A 22,336-nucleotide genomic window follows, 5' to 3' on the forward strand; every position below is an offset into this window, starting at 1 on the left:
GACGTCACGTGCGGGCGGTGGGACCGGGCTGTTAATTAATTATCCTCCTAATAGCGGCCTTGAGCTCCCGGGGCGGGTTCCGTGCGGGGGACGGGGCCGCTGCCTGCGAGGAAGGTGAAGAGGCTCTAGCTGCGGGTCTGCCGCGAATATAGAGCTTCTGGGCTAGTAGGGACAGACCAGCCCACCCGAAACAGGGTTTAGACAGCGATTCAGAAATGACAGCAGCCTGCTTGCTCTCTTGTGTGTAAATGCCAGCAAGCTGTATGCACTTAGACTTGCATTTTCTTTCGAATTCCTTGGATCTTCACTAAAAACCTAGCTATCATGTGCATGACCAAAGCACAGACTGTGGTGTTCTCCAGGAATAGTTGCCTCAGGTTTTTATGATACTTTCCGCAGAGTACTGAACAGCAGCCATGGAACCTGCTACTGCTCACAACTATCAGTGAAGTGAGACTGGGTTTATTCACCATTACTAGAGTAAGCTAAGAAATGGTTCAGACTTTGAATCTTGCCTTCAACATCACAAAGCAACAAGTTTTTAGGGGTGTGTATCAAACACTTAAGATTTTTCTTCTTGTTGAAGAGAGCAATACCAAATACAGTTTTTCAAAAGAGCATTGGGATTATTTCATTTCTGTGGTGTAAGGTCTCAGTATATTGACTCTGAAACAAAGTCCAGGTTGCATTTAGAAGTGTGAATTAAAAAGAGCTTCTAGGAATGCCTTGAAGAAAAATATTTTCCTTCTATGTTCAATTTGCTGAACTTCTGCAAGTCTTGAACTCGTGTTTCAGTTACTGATTGAAAGGGTCTAATCCAAAGTCAGAACATCTTTGCTTGTGGTGCCTTTTATTCTGAAGACCTGTTTGTTGGTTTTGGGTTTTTTTGGGTGGTGTTTGTTTGTTTGGTTTGGTTGTTTGTTATTTTTTTTTGGTTTTTTTTTTTATTTTGTTTTTTGGTTTTTTGTTTGTTTTTTTTCATTTCTGTGATGTTAAATAGTATCTTTCTAAGATAATAGTGCAAGCAGGGAATTTAAAGGGAGCCTCATGTTTAACATTCAGGACTATATTTCTTATATTGTATTTCTCATGTTGTCTTTCTCCTGTGATTTGTTGCCTCGAATAAATATGGCTTCGTATGTAGCTGTTCTACAAAAGCCAGCTCCTCCCCCCCCCTCCCCCCAATCATTATTCCCTTTGTAGTTATAATTAAATTATCTTGGGACAATAGCCATATAATACTTGTTTAAATTACTCTATTAATAATTAAGTTCTGATCTGCATGCTGACCAGGTTAATACTTTGAACAATGTTATCCCTTATCAAATCTTTTCTCCTTTTCAGTGACTAACAAAAGTCCAGTCATTCTGATGTGTAGATATGTGCTTTGGATGGCAAAGTGTTCCCATTGTTGCTTTATTTTTTTTTGTACTGCATGTTATGCTACATGCCTTGTTTGTAGCTTATCTCTGCCTGTGCAACTTCTTGTGTAAGAAACTTTCTTTTAGCAAGTCCTCCAGTAGTTCTTGACTCTCATGTGCTGCTATTAAGGTTAAGATTAAAGGGATTTGGTTTGGTGTTTAAATCTTGCTGTGGTTGTTTCTTGTGCTAGGCCTGCTGTACAGATTACTTTCTCAAGTTATCTTTTGAAGCACAGTGACTGCTTCCTATAAACAATCTTTAATTTATGTGGCTTTCATTATCTGCTCTATTTGTATTACAAGTATCCTACTGCTAGAAGAGTGGTTAACTGCTGGCCTGCACACAGTTTACAACTGTGATAAATGTTTTGCATGCTTGTTCTAATAACTGGATCAAGATACTGTAAACTCTTTATATTGGCTCTCATTTCTGTGTTTGGGCTATTGACCTACTCTGCCAGTCACCTGATAGCTGATGACATAAGTGACTGTGCAGTGTTCATGTTTGGTTTGTTCATTAACTTGATGCACATAGCCTGGTGACTGACAGCCTTTCACAAATCAGTAGGTGCTATTATAAAGATTCAGATTCTGTAATTTTCAGTCAGACTCTTAAAGGCTTACCTTTCCAGCGTGGCAGGAAGGTCTGGCCTTCTCTGTGTGTGTAATACCTCTTAAAGGCACTCTGAGGGTTAAGAATGCAGTTGGCTGTTCTCTGTGTAGAACTTTATCTTGTATTATCTGGCTGTGATTTTTGTAGCACTCATTAAGACTATTCTGGTAGAATGAGGAAATATCTAACTAGCTTTGGTCAGGGTACTACTCAAAAAGGTGTTTGGCTAAAGGCATAATTCTGCTGAGCTTGAAAGAGGAGGAAACATGGATCCTTGACTAGGGCAGCAGCATCTTACTTGGTATTTGACTTAAAGCCAGGTGTGATACAGCAAGACTTTTGCTGAAAGCCAAAGTGCAGATACCTATTTTATGCTTAATGTTGGACCTAGCAAGTGTTTTCCAAGATGCCTTGTCATTTGCTATATCGGAACTGACCACTTGAACTTCAAAAACAATTAGCTTTCTCTAATCCCCTGCCTTTTTGCTGTAATTTTCTGCATGGATGTCTTGAATAATCTTTCTGGTATATTGTAGAACATGCTTGTGTTCTGTGAACTGCTTGAATCTCCTCCTTTGCTATAAATGTGATGTAGTAACCATTAGTGGAACAGAACTGCTTGTTGCAATATTGAATGGAACTTGAATTGTGCAGCTTCATAGAAAAAGGGGGCCTGTAGTGCAGCCTGGCATTTGCTCTAAATAACACTTTGCTTTATGTCTAGACTTGTTGAATAACAAGTTTATACTGGCCTTGTTGTAAGCTGCTAATTGTCCTGCTCTTTTCACTTACAGGTTGTGACTGTTTCTCTTCTGTCATTTGTGTGGAAAGTGCCACACACACTCCAGAACAACAACGGCTTTTGCTTGCATATTCCAGTGTTTCTTTTGTCAGCGAGTTCAGCAAAGTTGTAATTCTTCAAGTGCCAGCCCTGAGCTGAGTGAGGAGCCACCAGCAGAGATGGTAAAAATGACAAAATCAAAAACGTTCCAGGCTTACCTGCCAAACTGTCACCGAACCTACAGCTGTATCCACTGCAGAGCCCATCTAGCCAATCATGATGAGTTGATCTCCAAGGCAAGTGGCTTGTTTAGAGACCTCATGAATTATTTGTTAACCAAAATGGTTATCACTGTATCTCTGCTCCCACTAGATAAGGGATGCAAATTGACGCATATGTCAGAGTATCTTCCCTTGGTTCACTCTTGGGTCATACCTGTTGTGTACTGAGGTCTGGGTATATTCTGGACACTTTTCAATGTGACATAAAGGCTGTTCTAATATATTCGCCATACTGACAACCTCTGTGTACTGTCAGGTAGGTACTGCTTGTGAGCTGTCATATCTGAAAAGTCTTCTAAGGAAAACATCAGAAGAAAAGATGGATCTTTGGGTAGGGAAGTTATTCTGGTTATGGTTATGCCAGATAAAGATTATTTTTGACTCAGACTGAAGGTCACAAAACTGGCTGTTTCAGCATGTTCCGTTTCTATTAAGGAATCTGTAAACACACTTGCCTCTGTTGTGTACCAGTTCCTAAGGAATATGATTAGCCAGAGATGTTTAGAATAGTTGGACTGTCTAAGCTTATGCTTAGTGGATGGGTGGATCCTTGAAACAGGCTAGGCCTGTCCGTCTTACCTGTTGCTGGAAGAGACCAAGATTTGTGATGTATGAAATATGTAGGAAGACTTGAAGTTTGGGATAAATACTTGACAGACTGGTTCATTCTTTGCTTCAGATAAGGTCCTGATGAATTTGCTCTTACTGGTGTACTGGAGAAAACACTTCAGTTGCTTTTCAAACCTCTTAAGAGGTTGCTTTCTACATAACTATTTTGTCAAATAAAATTTTAATGGCAAACCCTTTAACTGTTTCTCCTGCCTGTTTGTGTGTTCAGCAGCACTAAGGTGATGCTACTTCTTGAGTGCTGAAGAGATGGTGGGGTTTGAGACTGCTGCTACTTTTCAAGCGTGGTTTTCCTTGGGCAAGGAGAAAGTGTATCTGTTCGATTATCCCCTTGAAGGTTATATGGAAATAATGGATTTTCCCTGTACAGTTTTCCTTATTACTAATCTTTGTTTATATCTCAAGATAATGTTTTGATTCAAATAGTAAAATTGGTGACAGTTCTTGGCCGTGCTGCTTACTGCTTGCTTGCTTTTGTTCTGCCTTTATTCTCTTCCCCTAAACAGCTTTTTACTTCAACTTAGTACATGTATTGAGGCATGGAACTGCATATGTGACATAATCAAATGTGAAACAGTGATCTTGCTACACGTATAAAATGATGTGAAGATAAAAAAAAAAGGGAGGACTTGTTTTCGTAGAATCATTGAGGTTAGAAAAGACCTTTAAGATCAACCTTTACCCCAGGACTGCCAAGTGCACCACTAAACCATGTCACTAAGGGCCTCATCTATGTGGGTTTTTTTTTTTTGAACATTTCCAGGGATGATCTCACTAGTTCCCTGCGCAGCCTGTTCCAATACCTGCTCACAGGCTCAGTGAAGAATGTTTTCTAATGTCCATTCTAAACCTCCCTTTTTTTTGTTTTGCTTCTGTTCAAATTTCATATGTTTCCATGTTCATTTCAGAATTTGAGTATAAGGCTTATTTTTGAAACTCTGGATTCTAAATTGCAAGCAATCATAGCTTTATTCCTGCGTGTTCTGGGCCAGAAACTGGCAGGAGGGGTTAATATTTCCTGAACCTCAGACTATAAATGTCTCTAGAAAGAATGAAACGTTGCTAGCTGTGTCTCTTGAGGTATATAAATTCATTGAGAAAATGCCATCCAAGCACACATACTTAACAGGAAGCTTTTCTAGTGAACTTAAATTTTTGCATGTTGACTGAATTGCCACAGCTTCCACATGAGCTAGTTGCTCTCCAAGATCTTGGGAGTTTTAGCAGAATATTTTGAATATGTTCTTAAGCAAATCACATGTTCATATTAGTTTCATAAATTTCAAACATAAAAAAAATCAAATTCTCAATTCAAACCAGGGAGAACTCTAAAATCTACCTAGTAAATAGAAATAGTTACTTCTATGTTGTTTCTGATGGTGTTGGGAAGGATGTTGGGTAGAATTCTGCTTCATTTCTGGATTCCATAATTTTTATTGCAGATGTCTTAAAGTTTCTGTACTTCTGGGTTACATTATGCTTATTTGATGGCTGATCATATTCTGTCAACTTAAGATTTCTTGTTTTATTGTCTCAATCTGTGTGATGATTAGATATACATTTAAATGCGAGGTGTATCTTACTGTATCTTTTTAAAATAAAAAGAACATTTTCATCTATTGTATTTGGAGCATAGCTTTAAAAAACCCACCTTCCTTTAAGCTTAACTTGTATATATTCTAACATTGGAGAAGTTCTTCTGATGGAACAACTGCAAAGCAATCTTAAGATACACTTGGATCATTAAAAATAAGTAGTGCTGTCCTGGGGGGTGGCAAGGGGAGTGGTGGGAGGAGGTAAGATTTGGTTGCTTTAAATGAAAACACAGGTTAACTTGGAAAATAAAAATTGAAGGAACATACTAGACAGTTGTCTGTGTGTACAGAACTGTAAAAGGATTGACTGTATCTCAGAATTGCTTTATGTGAATCCTGTTTCTGAATTTCTGTGAAAGTCCTTTCATTAATGCACATTATGCGCAATTAACTTAGGATAGGGACTGTAGTGGTAGGACAAGGGGTAATGGCCTTAAACTTAAACAGGGGAAGTTTAGATTAGATATAAGGAAGAAGTTCTTCACAGTGAGAGTGATGAGGCACTGGAATGGGTTGCCCAAGGAAGTTGTGAATGCTCCAACCCTGGTGATGTTCAAGGTCAGATTGGGCAGAGCCTTGGGTGACATAGTTTAGTGTGTGGTGTCCCTGCTCATGGCAGGGGGGTTGGAACTAGATGATCTTAAGGTCCTTTCCAACCCTCACTTTTCTATGATTCTATGATAATGAGTTTTTCATTTACACCAATATCTAGAATCCTGGTTACTGTAACTACCCAGCCACTGTGAAAATATGTAAAATAACCCAAAGTGTGGCAAGCTGATTCTGTACAACCTAAAGTTAATGAAGAACAGTGCAGTTTCCAGGCTGTTCTGCATTTATTGATGGAGCAGAGCATTGGACTGCTCTACCTGATTTTATCCCCCAATCTTACTTTGAGGGCATAATTAAAAGCTAGAGCTCTGGTTACAGGTTGTCTTGCTTTTTCCCAAATGATCACTGTACAATCTCATTGCAGAACTGTAACACCACAAATACTCTTCAGCATATAAAAGCAAACAGTGTTAGCTGTCTAGCTATAACCACTTGCTTTGCGTCTCATTGACCCCCCCCTACACACCCTGCATTTCCTGGGTGTATAGTGATTGTTACTTTCTTCTGCTGTATGATCGGGGAAAAAGAGCCAAAATACACACTCTTAATTTAAAGCAGCTACCATTAGTTTTCTAATGTGGTTTGAGGTATAAGCATTTGTTATACCTGACATTATAATGTTTCCAAGTTCAAGATAAAAGATGAACTATGCTACAAAATAAGTGGTGTTTCTCTTAAATGTTCGTTTCTCTTGGAAAAGCAGAGTGCTGCATATTTGTCAATCATCTCTTTGATTCTGGTCCCCAGAATGCAGATTTGCAGTTCTTCAGTTTTTGAGAACTGTTGATGTCAGGGTTGACAGCATACAGGAATCACCTTTTCATCTTATTTCTGCTCTGTTTGAGGAGCAGGATCTTTCTTACTTTAGAATTGATCACAGAGCTTTTATTATTTTTTTACTTTTATTTTTCCCTCTTCCACACTTCTGTCCTTGATGGTGATAAAATAACAATCAAGAGTCTTGGCAGTGGCTTAGAAATAACAATGCAGACTAATAAGATGGTATAAAAATGTTACCTGCACAAGTGAGTTCATCACTATCAGTAGCTTTAGTTTTCTCTGCAACTATGAAAGGATTCAACATGTTGCCTTACAATACATGCAATACACTCAACTTGTATTGCGGTCAAGTTGGGGGTTGATGATTAGAGTGTACACTCCAGCTACTTTCACTCTATAACCTTATGTTTTCTTCAGCAAGGTAGGAACTTGGGCAAAAGGGAGGAATGGGAAGAAGGCTGATCAAGTATATAGAAGTTCCAAAGTAGGATGCAGTCGTTAGCACAGATGTTGACAAACATTAGTCTCTACAGCTGAACAAATGCATACATATATGAACAGTTGCCATAATAATTTATAACTCCAGTCATCCTGGGGAAGACACTGATTCAAAGGACACACCAGTCTTTACTACACTGGGGATGTTCAAAGGACAGGGGAAGAACCTGCAGCTTTCTTACTTCTTTCAAGAAGCAAATGCGTATTTCTCAAATCTACTATGACTGCAGGCTCAGAAGTAACCTCTATGAGCAAGCAGTCACAGGTCTTAATAAAGAATAAAGCAAAAATTGATGCCATAGGAGGTACTTGTTGGATTTTAAATGTTCAAATAGCACATGAAAAGCTACTGAACGTTGTATGTTAATAATTCTGAAAATCCCAACAATTTTAAAAACTAATGTAATTAAGTTTTGAGGGGAAACTAACACTCTTTGAAGTCCAGGGGAGGTTGCCACTTGTGTGGCATGTACAAAATGTTATGTGTGCACTGCTCTTTAAGTGATTCTGCAGTAACTTTTGTGAAGGGCTTAACTAAAAGAGCTTTCTTCTGATTTGCTTGTAAATGGTAGAAAATGTGCAGTGATTATTTACAGCAGTTAATTTTATAGGAGGCAAATACCACTTCAAGAGTGAAAGTTCCAAAGCAGTTGTGGATGGCTTGTACCCACTAAGTTCCAGTAATGTAGACATTCAGGCCCAGTCCAACAAAGAAATACAAATGCTTAATGGAGGTCTTGGAACCTAGTGGATATATTGCAAAGGATAATGCTTTGTTACTCAAAGTTGACCTGCTTGAAACACTGTTGAATCATCTTACATTGTACCTTAATGTTCGGGATGGAAGAAAATCTAGATTACTTTGTACAGATGCTTGTATAAATACTGTCACTTTCTTCTGTCTCATTCATTGTAAAGCAAATCTGACCAGAGGGGAAACAGTCATATGAAGTCACAGACAAGACTAGATGTGTCAATATTTTCAAGAACAAGTTCTGCATAAAGGTATATATATATACACATAACTCTCATTGACTTCACTGGGAAATCCTTGCACCTTATGTGTAAAAGAACAACCTTGGTGATTAGATTTAGTTCTCCAAGGCATTCAGCATGTCTGCTGTTATATTATTGATGAGAGAGAAAAGTCTTCAGCTTAAATAGATGCCAAAACATTTTTAGCCTTACTTAGCAATCTGTGGTTTTGTCGTCCACTGTTTAACAGATGAGTTCAAGATGAACTTTTTAAAGATTTATTGTCTTTAAGTAAATATGCTGTTCTTAGCTTGATTCAATTAGGTAATCCCCTTCTGCTTATGACATAAGGAGTACTTGGAAAGATGGTTGGGACTGTTGTATGCTTGAAGGCCTCTTTTGTTTCCTGCTGAAAAAGTTGAGAATGAGCCTAATTTCATAAATATTCTGGTGATATTTTTTTTTTCTCTGAAGACGCTTCTAGTTTCTCTTGGGTTGTGGTTTTTTTTTTTTCTCTTAGGGGAAAAATAAATCTGGTTTTTGGAAGTGAAGCAGTCTTTGAAAAACATCTAAGAATAGATTTGAAGGCTTAAAGGAGCTGGAAAGTGCAAGGGAAGTGTTCTACTTGTGTTTTGGCATAATTATTTCTGCAGTACATTCAAGATGCTGTATAACTCGACTTGTCCTGCCTGACAAAATTGTCTTTTTGGGAAATACCGTTTGCCAAATCTGCAGACACGCAGTTTCTGGGGTGGATTTTTTTAAACTTTTTTTCTACGTATTGAACTTTATAACTGGCTTTATTAAAATTAGTAAATAATTGAATGAAAATGTATCTTTACATTTTTCTTAACACGACGGATATGATGGAGCAGCATTATCTCTAGTTGTCTACAGTATTAAGGAGTTGGATCTGAGCAAAATATCAAATGGAGGAACTTGTGTTTCTGGTTTACCTTAAGAACACAGCCCCTAAGAATACTGTCTTTTGAATTACTCAGTAACATTTCTTGGAATTGCATATTTGTTCAGAATATTAATTCAGGTTGATCTATCTTAGCCTGTAGAGTGACGTCTAGCAAATGTGAAAGGAAACTCAAGAAAGTGAAACCAAAAAAACCATGGACTATGGATTTCTCTCATTTCCAGTCTTTAAAATTGTCTTTCTGTGTTACGAGTAGCTTCCAAGCTACACTTAAGATACTGTTAATGCCATTCTGACTTGCTTATAAAAATGCCTGCCATACCTTTAATACATGTTAAGATGGCAGTTTCTCTGGATGTTTTTAGTGGAGCATGATCTCTAGCCATGCAATCCAATCCCATCTGTGGGGAATAATTAATTGCATACGCTTTTTAGTAGCTTCCCTCCCCGAACTTGTGCCCTTAGGTATGCCTTAGGGCAGTAAATACGTGTTCTGTTTACCTGATAATTTCCTTTTCTCCTGGTGTTGGAGGTAATGGTGGGTTTAGTTTAGAAGCATAGATCATACCTAATTCTGCAGGTATGTACTAGAGTATAAGTGAAACATTTGTAAGGTTTCATTGCTACAAAATGTGTCGATGACAGAGGTCTGTCATTTGACTTGAAAAGATGAAAATACCAAACTGTTCTTGCAGTTAACCTTAGCACAGTTGAACGGTTTTGCTTATACAATCAGACATTCTAGATACTTTCAACTGTGCTAAAACAAAAAGTTATGGATCTTGTAGGAATGCTCAAAGATGTGGATTTTCTAGGGGAAAAGTTAATTCATAAATCAATGCAGTATTAATTGAGGACCATGCAAAAGCAGACTTAAGGCAAGTTTGCTTTAACTGCAAATATTAATTGAGCTGATAAATTGCCCAGCTGCTATGTTAAAATCCTGGTTAATGTGAGTCGTTTTTGATGACATTTGGGTCACACTTGCCACTATTTTCTAATTCCTCTCTATTGGGTAAGACACATTTAAGACTTAGTTTTAATAGAATGTTCTGTTTAGGTGTGATTTATGTATAGTGCTAGCAATCTTGGAAGTGCCGAACACACCTTGCAAAGTAAAAGCTTGCGTTTGCATAGGTGATGTTTATTCTGTAGAAAAGCAGTTTGTCTGGAGACTGGTTTGAAGAGTTATGCCTGTTGGTCCTTGACACTGCCACTTAAAATATTCTTCATTTCCTTTGAGGAGCTGACACACAAGGCATTTAACCTGACAGTCTCTTAAAATTCATATCAGTATAACTGAATCATACAGTGCGGAGTGTGAGAAACTTAGTGCTGGTAAAAACAAATGTTTGTTCAGTATTCATTTTTTCTGGTTATGCAAAGTACTTTGTTTATAGCCAAGCTACAAGTTTAGCAGGCAGAGCGCTGAAATGAGTTGTCTTTTAATTTCTAGTAATGGGATGCATCAGGAAGTAGCGCTCTGATATTAAATCTTTCTTAAACCTGTTAGTAGGTGGAACCCTAACATGTTAATCAATATTCTCTGGTCAGGAGAACGCATATGTGACAGATGTATATCTATGTACAGGTTTTGGGGAACAAAAAATACCTCCTTGGCTATTCATGTGAGTAAGAAACTATGCCTGCCAAGCTCTGAGGAGTTAAGAAATTAATAAGAAAAATTAAAAGCCATGGGAATTCAAAATTTGGTATCTTTACAGTGCCTTTACTGCAGTATGTGTATACGAGTTCCCATGGATGGGTTGCAGGCATTAAATGCTCAATGACACACTCATGTTGTGGTTGGACTGCCTAGACCCTTGTTCTGTATTCAGAACACAGTAACACAAGTTGCTGCAGGTTGCTGTTAAGCTGTCTGTGATGTAAACATGGAGGAACTCGCTCTTCACAGCTGGGCAAAGAAACAATTGTTCTATGGCATGTAAATACGATATTTAGCCTCTCATCATGTATGTAGGTAAGAAAGATGGTATCAGCCCAACTCTGCTAACAGGAAGCTAGAGAAGGTGGGAATGGAGGAGGTTTTCACAATGGGATGTTTGTACCACTGTTCCTAGAAGAAGGTTCTGGTTTGTGTTGCTTCTGTATTCTACCTTGATATACTGAAAATTTGAAGGTAATGAATATGACCATTTGTGAGAGGGGGAAAGTACAGCATATTTAGGGCAAAAAAAGCACAAAGTGCAAGAAAAGTAATCTTTAAAAATATATCAGGATAAAAGAAAACAAGCAGTACTTTCCAACCTGTGGTTTGTATTTCATTTGGCTCGAACTTTTTTTCAGCTTATGAGAGAAGAGAGGGAAGGAGCTGCATTTTCTGCTATTCCTGGCATCCTGCTGCTGCCCTCTGCTTAATTTTGAGAAATACAGGGTCAAAGGAGAGCTTTTATTAGGTGATATTAAGTCAAGACTAAACATAAACTTGGCAGAAATAATTGCATATCATAGTTCAATAGGTCTTCTGACTGTTGATTTGTTCTGGAGGTTTTTTTGGTTCTTCTTTTTCCACCCAGCTTGCTGGGAACTTCAAGTATGGCATATACGTAGCTTAAAAATGATTGTGTAGAACCAGACAAAAAAAACCCTCCACATTAATACATATATGATTGGCATGTGTAGTTATATGTAAATACAGAAACTAGCACGTGATACTTTTAATAGGAGAGAGTAATTCTTGATGCAGTTTGAGAAAGGATTTTTGATTTCTAATTCAGAACATAGTTTTGAAAGCAAGGAGAAATGGCTGCAACTTGTAAGAATTTATACAGTAGCTTAACAAAAAATAATATGATGGCTTTGAAAGTTCTTTTTCTTAATTTTGGGTACATGGAACAATAAAGTTCTAGTTTAAAGTTGGCTTAGAGTAAGAGAACCATTAAAGTGTTCCCTTTGCTTTTTTCTTACATTTTGGTGTTGCACAGCTGTAGTTGTCTCTTAAGTTAATGTGTATTGGCTCAGGCTAGTTACTCATTTGGTAACGGACAGTCACTGGGAGTATATACATTGACAGTTTTTATTTTCATCTACAATAAGCTTTCTCTGCTTCGTTATTGATCATGAGACTCTAATTTAGAGAGCAATGTTTATTGTATAGAAACTACAGACTGTAGGTTCTATACCATTCTGCCAGTTTTGTGGTGCTTGTTTAAAGTATCTTGGGAGAACTGAACTGGGGTTTTTGTTTGTTTTAAAGGAAGGTGTAAGGATTACTTTCTGGCAGAGCAGTTCAGACTGTACTGAACTGAATCTCTCCTTTCAGGGTCAGTCCTACCTGAAGTTTTAGCTTTCACTGTACTGTGTAGCCTATCTTTTTTTCCTTGCCTTGTGAAAAGTAAGACTTCTGGCTAATGGAGGGGTACCTTTTCTTTTGTCTTTGCTATAGGTAGAATCATAGAGTCATAGAATCATTTAGGTTGGAAAAGGTCTATAAGATCTTTGAGTCCAACCATTAACTTAGCACTGCTGAGTCCACCACTAAACCATGTCTCAAAGTGCCACATCCACATGTCTACAAATGCCACCGTTGCTACTTAAAGTAGTCTAAATTCATGGATTTCTTCCAACATTCTTTGTTGCAGTATATAATCTGGTTAGTGATGATCCAAAACTGTTCATTTATATACATCTACCTTTTACAATTTTTTTCCCAAACTATTCCAAGTAGTTAAGATAGAACAGTTATTGTGTTGCTGATCATTAGACTATCAAAATACCTATTTGGTGTCAAGTGACTTCTAATGGTATAGCTAAATATGTGTCAGAAGAAAAATCCATTGGAGAAAGGTCCTTCTGCCTATAGTTCACACCTGTTACTAAAACCATTCAGAAATACTTAGGGTAAGATTTTCCTTCCAAAAACTTTCCATGTTGATCTAATGTAGGTTTCTGAAAAGTTGGTCTCTGATCTTCAATACTAGAACTGCAAGGATTCTTAAAAACAATTGTACTTTCTCTTCAACATGAACAAAACTAATTTTTTTGAAAGTAGGTTAGGGAAATTCTGGAAAAAATACTTTAAGGCAGTTTAGAGATGTTTTTTTTAAATGGAATTCAGTATGGAAAAGAGGTAAAAAATAAACTCCATTTCAGTGTGATCCTGTTTGAATGGGAAATAACGACTACGTCTAAATTATCAAGTAATTTAATACAGAAGGAACATATAAACAGATGAAAGCAGTGATGTTCTTACATACATTTTGAATGTTTTACCTATGGTTGGATCTAGTCTGCTCACAAGTTCTGCCAGGATGTTTGTAGCTCAAGGCTGTCTGATCAGAGGTTCAGGCCTTTGTGTCTTCATTAGCATTTGTAGAGTGCACAGTAGAAGAGCTTCTGGTTTAGTTTTGTACAGTAGGAACAAAGATGTAGTTCACAGGCCCTGAAACTGCTCTGCAAGCAAAACCAACCCCCAGAACGTGTGATTGATTAGGGGTTTTACTTCAAAACTGCACTACTGCTCTGAACTAAAACATTAGTTTAGATCCAGCCAAGAAGGTCTAACAGTCATCTTTTGTCCATAATCTGTCAGGAATGGGAGAGATTTGAAAGCATATGGCTGGGCTTGTGCATTTGATGATAATTGTTTTATTAAAATAAAGCCAAGCTTATAAACTGATCAGATGCATTTCCTGAATAGAGTGTGCTAGTTTTATGCTTGGTGCAGAATTTCACTGGTCTAACATCAAATGATGCAATAAAATTGAAATAAATCATCTTTTGGGTGCAGTGGGAGAGGACAGGAGATGGAAATAATTCCTTTTGAGTTAAAAGCAGATAATTACCATGAAGGATGTCTAGGAAAACGAGAATTGGTATCTTGCAGAAGGCTAGGAAAGATGTTTTGTTTGCATTATAAGTGTCTTATTTTGAACAGTAATACTTAAGTTAAAATAGTTGCTAAAAATCCGATGTGGGTGAAAACTTTGCTGTCTATGCATTCCTGTAAAGAACTGGTATAAAGTCATTCATCTGAAATAGTTTATATCTGTATTATGTGTATATACTGACTAACACAACCCTCTGGAACTGTTTTGTTTGGTGGGGGCTTTTGTGTTTATTAACAAGTGCATTTTTCTTTTTTTTAATGCAGTCCTTCCAGGGAAGCCAGGGACGAGCCTACCTCTTTAACTCTGTGTAAGTATGTTGTTGTGCACGCTGCCTTCAGAGTGTGGTTTTATTTGTATGCTTCATAACCGGAGAACTAAGCAGTAGGAATTAATGTAGCTGCACTTTGCCCTGTTCTTTTCAACACTGGCTTTACCAGCAATAGTTAGAGCAGAGCTGCTGAGCTGATCTGTAAGGGTCCCTTTGCACATACTAGTTTATCTTATATTTTAAGCAGTTCTGCTAATAGCTGAAAGTTTAGGGAAATGTTAATGTGAAATTCATTTTGTGTACGTAATGGTAACTGTCTTGGATTGAGTTGCTATTCTGAGATACTCCAGAAGTCAAAATACATTGTGTGGCTAAATTTGCTTTAGACAACACTGCTGTAGTCTAAAGAACTTTCCGGTGTGATAGATACATTTACAGGTTAATGTTTCAGTGAACTTGGTGCATCTTAAATGACCTTGAATATTGTAAATGTGCTAGGGCAAAAGGTCTCTGTGATCTTATCATGCCTAATATTTGCAATTTTAGGCACGTCCTACCCTTGATATAAGGCTCTCTGAATTTGCTAATGGATTTATTTTAAGTTTCTCATATGCAGAATTGCATTTTTGTCTTAATTTTTCAGCAGTTTAATGTGTTTCAGCATTTTGGAGAAAGGAATGCAGTTAAGCATCTTAGTCTATTTTAGACCAGGATAATGGAACTATAACTGCAAAGGATTTTATTGCAGATCCTTGAAATTCTTTTTATATATGTAGTTGTTAAATGTTGACTTGAGACTTCTAGTATAATTGTAGTAGTAAGAATCTGGTAATACAACAGCAAAAATGGCAACATAATATAACACTGCCTAAAAACTTGGTTTAGTGTTGCCTCATGGTTTCTGCATAGACCCTTAGTCATTACAAAACTAGCTTGATGCAGTACTTTATGAGATGTTTTGTTTTGATATTGCTGTTTGTTCATCATGGCCTACTCTGCTGATCTGTAGCAAAGAAATATTTATGAGGCTTTTTCCTTGCTGCTATTTTGGAGTTGGTTCTAAATTCAGCTGTAGCAGTGCTGATTTACTGGTATGGACTCCCATTATAGAGGTCTCAAATTGTTTTTGAAGAAAAGCCTGAAACTGTAGAAGTGTCCAGTTACTGCTTAGTGTTCTGTTCTTCGAAAGTTTAACTATTTAGCCTGTCTTTGTTGATGGGAGTAAGTGGGCATCACAGTTTGCTGTTCAGACTAGCCACTTGAAAAACTACAACCAAACCCCTTTATAGTTCCTGTCCTTCAGCTCAGTGTAACAGAGGAAGTTACTTTTACAGCACTAGATAAGTTAGGCACTTCTCTGCAGAGACAAAAAATAGTTTTTTAAAAACAAAGGTGGATTACAGGTAAGAAAAGAAACACTCATCCAGTTAATGTAATACGTCATTTCTCTGGGTTTTTTCAGGGTAAACGTGGGCTGTGGTCCAGCCGAGGAGAGAGTTCTTCTGACAGGTTTACATGCTGTAGCAGATATCTATTGTGAAAACTGTAAAACCACTCTTGGATGGAAATACGTAAGCAATATACTTAAATCTTCGATAAATGTTTGTATGTTGAAGCACAGATACTTGAGTAGGCCATTGAGTAGCACCTGTACCAATAGTTTAGGTGAGTTAGCTCTAGTGCTTTTGTATGTATCAGGACAGTTTTGCTGCTTTACATCTACTGGAATGCTGTAGTAGATTATGTTATTCCGGACTGCAAAACAAGCATGAGCTATAGGAGCTATTACAGTTTTCTAATACTAATATCTTTTTGCAAGATTACCAACCACATGCACTAAACCAGATGGAAAAAATTGTCAAAGTAAGTCTTTAATTTCTAGGGTTGCAAAAGTTGGCTCATATAGCAAAAATATGTATTACAATAACCGGTACTGAGCATGTTTACACTGCTTACAACTAATGTGCATTTAATTCTGTTGTTTGACGAGTTATCTGTGCACTTGCACAGTTACCTGTAACACTTGCAGCTGTTGCAAGTTTCATGTTTTGAAAATGTTAGATTCTGGGTGTTTTATGTGAGATCTTCATTGATTCAGTACAGCTTCAGATCTTACAGAAAGAAATTGTCCTCATGCATTCCCTCTGACAAATACAGAGGAGAGCTTTTGAAAAGGTTCCTGTTCCTTCTTTTCATTGCTTCTGGGAACAAGGAAATACACATAACATGCCATATCCTAACCTTCACTTAAAAAAAAAGGGAAGTTCTAAAGCAAGATCTGTTGTGCAGTGGATTTGCTGATTCTGCTTATGAAAAGTTTACTCCTATTTCCTTCTCAACCCTCTTCATCCTTTGTTTCTTCCCTCCTGCCGTGGATTTGGTGTAACCAATATGGGATGTTAACTGGAATATCTCCTAGTTTGTATTTTTAATGCAAGTTTGGTGTTTAAAATACCTTATTTCCCCAGCTTAATTCAGTGTCTTGATTTTTCTCCTTTCCAGGAACATGCTTTTGAGAGCAGTCAGAAATACAAAGAAGGAAAATTTATCATTGAACTTGCCCACATGATAAAAGACAATGGCTGGGAGTGAATCATAACCTTTTTCCTTCTGTTTGGACAATATTCTGTGGAACATGCTTTACAAAGACTAACGCAAAGTAAAGGAAGAGCTTGGCTAGATTGGCCCTGGGAATATCACTGAACTCTGAAACCTCACAAATGAGTAGTGTAGTGTAAGTGGCTATTTCAGGCCATGTTTGCCTTTTCTCCTTGTGTAAGTTCCCTCTTTTTGTACGTGTATTATTGTGTGAACAGTTGTTTTGGAACATTTTGGATGACCTTTTTCTAAACTCTCTCAGACTAGAGAAACAGTTCACTAATTGAAAATGGATTTTACTGGTTAGCATCTATCTCTGACCTATGCCTTTAATGCTACCTTCTGCTGTGCATGCTTCTTGCCTAAACACGTACACTCCAGTCCTGTAGAAGTTCTATATCTGAGCAGTCCGAAAGAATGTATGGGATGGGGTGCTTTTTTATATGTAGCAATTTCTGATGTGTTTGGCAGTGAAGAGGATGCAGTATTGTAGTTATTAATTTCTTTTTTAAATTTGAGTGTACCACAACCTATGTACATCTTGTAGGTGAATTGGTTAAAGGTACAGTGCTCACTTAAGGAAAATATTTCAATTGCACTGACTGAAGTTAGCAGATCTCAAGTTGTTAGGAAAAGTTACGCTACAGGTTTGGTATCTTAATGAAATACCTTAGAAGGATTCAAAAACAATAATGTTACAGAATATGTTCATTTAAGACCAACATATTCCCTAAGGAGTTTGCTGGATAAGAAATTTATAAAACTATAGCTTGCAAGATTAAAAAGGAAAAAAAAAATATATGCATCTTCTATTTTGGAAAAAGAAAATTAAATAAAAATTAGTCGGTGTATTAAAAAAAGTTTTGGTACTGTACCTTTGCCAGTAACAGGGACTTGTGCATCAGTAAAGTTTTATGGCTGGTTCCATGTAACTGTATAGTCCCAATGCACTGGACAAAGAGGTTGATATTGAGGAAGCTTCTTTAAGTACTCTGCTTCTGCTACATTGGAACAAAAATATTTATTTTTGTGAGAAATGGCCAGAGCCTATGACATGAAAATTAATATAGTACCTGTAGGAAAAGGAGGTAGTAAGAGAAGGGAAGTTTGACTCAGCTTTTCACTAAATAACAAGATAGTTTTTAAAACTTGGGGGTGGGGAAAGGGTTTGTTGGTTTGCTGGCTAAATCATCCCCAAGTACCTTTTTATAATAAAAAAAAGATATGAAACTCACCTTCTCTTTTTGTTCTTGTGCTGTTTCTTAAACGGAATGAGTTAATGAGAGGAACTTCTGGGAAGTGTGTGCACAGTATTAGCTGTTGGTATCTGTGCATGCAAATTCTGAGCAACTATGAAAGAAATGCCCTACATAAAATTGTTAACTTTATTTTCAAATTAAACAGGCTCTGAAAACTTTTTGTATTTTAATCCTTTTCATGACTGAGGAAAAAACATTTGGAAAAAACCCTTTAACACTACATAAGTACTCTAACTGAACAGTATGGAAGCCTTGCAATACAAAATCGTTCTCTCTCAATAACAATTCTAATATGGCACCTGCAAAATTAGCCGTAGGTGCTGTTGCTGCTGTTAGGATTTTGGGAATCTCTCATAGGCTTTCTGAACTCTGCTGCACTTTAGAAATTTTGTCGTACCTGAAAAATTATGCCAATGGGTAGGGGCAATATAAATCCTTAAAACCCGCTTTCCAGTGTCCTTGTGGAGAGGAAGAGTGAGAAAAAGTTTGCCCGTGTGTACACATTCTCTGTGATGCAGGCTGGCTAAACTGCATTCAAGATGTTGTAGTGATCTATATCTATGAATTAAAAGTGTTAAGAATTAGAGAAGTAGTTAAAGCTGTTGGGTTTCTGTCCGGAGACCTGAGGTGGTACAGTTGTGTTCAATCTGGACTTTGTAGCTTGCACTTACTACTTAATGTTCACATCCTGAGGCTTCCAAGTCTCCTTTTTAGCAATGTCATTATTGATGCAAGATGGGCTTTGGTGTTGCCTGTCTCTTGATCTTTTTGACCTGGAATTCTTGGGATTTTGTTTTCCTCCTTTGTAATGTATGTTGCCAACAAAGAAGGCACTAAAACATCTATCAGCAAAACATTTGTGTTGGCTTCAAAGTCCAGTTGCAATGTTGATACTTGTGAACATGCTTATTTGAAGTTTGTGCATCTTTGGGCTTTTCTTACTTCCTGGCTACGGTCTTGCTGATGCAGTACACTGGACTGAAGACAAAAGTAATGTCTGCTTTTCAGTAGAGAGTTGAAATGAAAGAAAATATGTAAAAAAGATTTTTCTCTCTAAAATTGGGGGTTTGGCTATCTCTTGTTAGTAAGTTAACGCTGTCTGTAACAGTCTGATTCTTACTTAGAAATTCAACCTCTTTTTTCAGTGCATTGTTTATATTTCAAACTGGACATTTTCACCAAAACCTTAATTAACTTTGATGCCAAAGGTTGGGACTTCATCAAGTGCTTAGCACATAGAGCTTCAGACTACTGGCATAAAGAGTTAATGATCTATATATGATGTTTATGGCTTTTAAGAGAACCAAACAAAGCAATATTCTTTTTGGTCTTTTAAGAGTGGATGCTTAGGAGGACTAAAGAATAGAACCTGTACAGAATTGCTATTTCATGCTGCCATGTAACAATTCTTGCGACTCACTCTATTGAGGGAATATGTGAATTTTCTTTCTGTATTGCTTGGCAGTGGCAATGATTATATTCTTCCCTTACAAAGATCTAGAGGGTTCTTGTTACTGGTTTTGGTGAAAGTAGAATCCAGATAGCAATGGCTGCTGGCTGATGTGAAGAGGTCAGTCTGGTCACTGAACCCCTCCAGCAGTCATTTGAAAGAAAAATAAACTTACTTGAAAAAAAATTTTACTAAAGCATTTTCCCTCTAACCAATTTTTGTAATATATTAAAGATTATATTTAAAGTTTGTATGTGTTTTGCTCTGGGCAAGTTTACTTCCCCTCCAACTTGAGCACTTTTGTTACTTGTACTGGTTATTTTTATTGTTGGTCTTAACATTTATTTTGTATTTTGTTTTTTATAAACTGTAACAAAAAGCTTTTGTGAACCTTTGTTTCTTGCTGGCTCTTTCTTGGACCAAATGAACTGACTATGAGCTGGCTTAGAAGAAATGTTCATTGGGATGCATAGGAATTTGCTAGCAAAAATGTACATGTATTGAAAGTTGTTCTTGTTTTGTTTTTTCCTCTGAACCTCTAAAGCCACGCCTGTCCTAAAGTAATTAATCATAATTTGATGTAATTCTAGTAATCTGACCACACATTCTCTGTTCAGGTCCAAAATAATGGCTGTAACAGTGGTGTTCCAGGACTGAGTCTGCCTCCAGACACCAGAGTTACTCTTTGGATGGTCACTCTTAAGTACTTTCTTGATGAATAAAAGGCAATGCTGCCTTCTGTAAAGATTCTATTAAGTTGCAAACTTGCTGTGAAATAAGCTGCAGAATTTGGTGAGGGATTGCTGACACGTCAACCTAACCACTCTTGCTGTATGCTTTTAGCAGTCTAGTAATCTCAATTTTATCTGCCAGTAAAAAGGGCCAGAATATCAATTTCCCCTGTTCATTGTAACCTATACAGTGACAAACTGTATTAATTGAAGCTTGTGGTAATTCCATCTTAATTTCCCACATGCAAGTCCTAGTATGATGGCCAGTCTGGGGGGTACACCTTGCATGCTTGCAGTCTTTTGCAACCCATGGGGAACACAGTTTATGACATTCCTTTGAATTAAAATCTCAGAGGTTCTGACATGGTCATCGCTGCGCCCATAACCAAGTGGTCATCCGTATTTCTTATTGGTGTATCAAGTTAGTGCAAGAGTTAGTGAATGCTGTGTGCCATTTTTGGTGGATTTATGCTTCCCTCTGAGTAATGCTTGTAGAGTTTTTCTGCACGCTCATCTCGGCAGTCAGATTGCAACAGTAGTGACCTACAGTCTCACAGACCAAATTTCAAACATCTCCATTCTTTGATAATGGTGATGAGTGGAAGAAGCTGTCAAATTATTGTTAAACTTTTTGGACACTTGTATTTCATTGAGACTCATGTTAAGCCAACCAGCAGTATAAAAACTTACTGCAAAAGGAACAGACACTTCAGAGGTTTGTTTTAAAAGGACTGTTACAGATGGTTTAAGGCCTAAAGCATGAGTCGTAAATGGCAGTTGAGTTGTGCCTCATTGTTTCTTAAACTCTTTACAATGCTTTCTTTTACAGGTGACATGGCTGTGTTGCTGTTTTGTCCTAGCAATACTGTACATCATTTGTTGTTTCACTATATTGTATCTACTTGAGGTATCACAATAAAAGCTTTCAATTGTTTTGTTGAGTTATTTATTGGGTTTTGTGCTATCTTTTCTTGTTGATTGAGTTCTTCTCGTGCTTTATTCTGATAAGGCCAGAGAATAAAGCCATTGCTCTTTGTTGGTCTTAAAAGCTTCTAAATATGGGTTGAATATGATTTTTGTGGCTTTAAGACTGCCACTAAATGTTTTTTTTCCTTTCACTAATCTTCCCAAGATACAGAAAGTTGCGTTGCAACTCTTAGAGCTTTTGCCCATTTTGAGCCAATCATGGAACCTCTGCAAAGTGCTTTCAAAAACAAAGTCTGTGCACACCCCAAAACTAACCATCAGAGAAACTGAAGGAAGTGTGGGTGTGCTTTCTGTTGTTTTAACTTGGTCATCTATAGACCAGAGGAGCTCTGATCACAGGCACTCAACCTGTTATTTCTGCTTTGGTTGGGAGGAACTTCTGTAGTTCCTGTAATCAGACTAATGATCTTCTTGAGTGTTAGTGCAGTCAAAAGTCCTCACTGTGGGTCAGTAACAAAGATGTGATAAAAACTGGTGGTCTCACTCCCAGAGCCCAGTGAGCTACATATTGACTCAGATTTATTCCACCTGTGTATTTGCAGGTGGTGCAGGGTGTTGTGTGTGGAACTGTGAAGGGCTCCCACCAATGTTCGGATACGAACTCTTCCCCAGAGATTGTCATTCTATCATCAGCTGCCTGTAGCAGCAAGCATGACAGTGTCTCATTCTCCAGTGGAAAATCTGTGCAAAACAGGAAGTTTGGGTAAGAACGGATGATTAATTAGGAGGGAGAGGATTTCTGTGATAAGCTGGCTACTTTCCTACTGAAGCCCCAATATGTGGTTTGCTCCTTTATAGTGAGGGGACACCCTGCTCATGTTTAACCTGGCTCCCACTGTAACGCCCAGGTCCTTTTCAGTTTGAAAATCCAGTCTATGGCACTCATTGATGGTTTAGGAAATTGGTAGGTCAAGCAAAGCCATGTTTTCTTCTGAAGATCAATCTGAAGATGGTCATACTGATATTAATGGCTGTAATTCCAAAAACAAGGGTTGACTGGGACTCCCATTGTGAAAGGCTTCATATTAATTTGAAAGACTTCAACCAATACCTCAGTTTAAACAAATCCATGTAAAAGCTCTGTT

At 37.5% G+C, this 22,336-nt stretch overlaps 1 protein-coding gene across 1 annotated transcript; it reads left to right on the forward strand.

Annotated features, from left to right (window-relative positions):
* The first annotated feature begins 2,764 nt into the window (after positions 1-2,764).
* On the forward strand, positions 2,765-17,603 carry LOC104405830 (protein yippee-like 1). The gene is made up of 4 exons (XM_010014666.1): positions 2,765-3,111; positions 14,222-14,265; positions 15,689-15,797; positions 16,729-17,603. The coding sequence occupies exons 1-4, from the start codon at positions 2,995-2,997 to the stop codon at positions 16,816-16,818; spliced, it is 360 nt and encodes a 119-aa protein (XP_010012968.1). The 5' UTR covers positions 2,765-2,994; the 3' UTR covers positions 16,819-17,603.
* Positions 17,604-22,336: the final 4,733 nt, after the last annotated feature.

This window comes from Nestor notabilis, unplaced genomic scaffold (genome assembly GCF_000696875.1).
Source record: "Nestor notabilis isolate BGI_N333 unplaced genomic scaffold, ASM69687v1 scaffold4960, whole genome shotgun sequence".
NCBI classification, from domain to species: Eukaryota; Metazoa; Chordata; class Aves; order Psittaciformes; family Psittacidae; genus Nestor; species Nestor notabilis.

Coding starts and splice junctions, on each gene's coding strand:
- LOC104405830 (XM_010014666.1), top strand. CDS start 2,995: ATGGTAAAAATGACAAAATCAAAAACGTTCCAGGCTTACCTGCCAAAC. Junction 14,266..15,688: donor GCCTACCTCTTTAACTCTGT/GTAAGTATGTTG, acceptor GGGTTTTTTCAG/GGTAAACGTGGGCTGTGGTC. Junction 15,798..16,728: donor CCACTCTTGGATGGAAATAC/GTAAGCAATATA, acceptor TCTCCTTTCCAG/GAACATGCTTTTGAGAGCAG.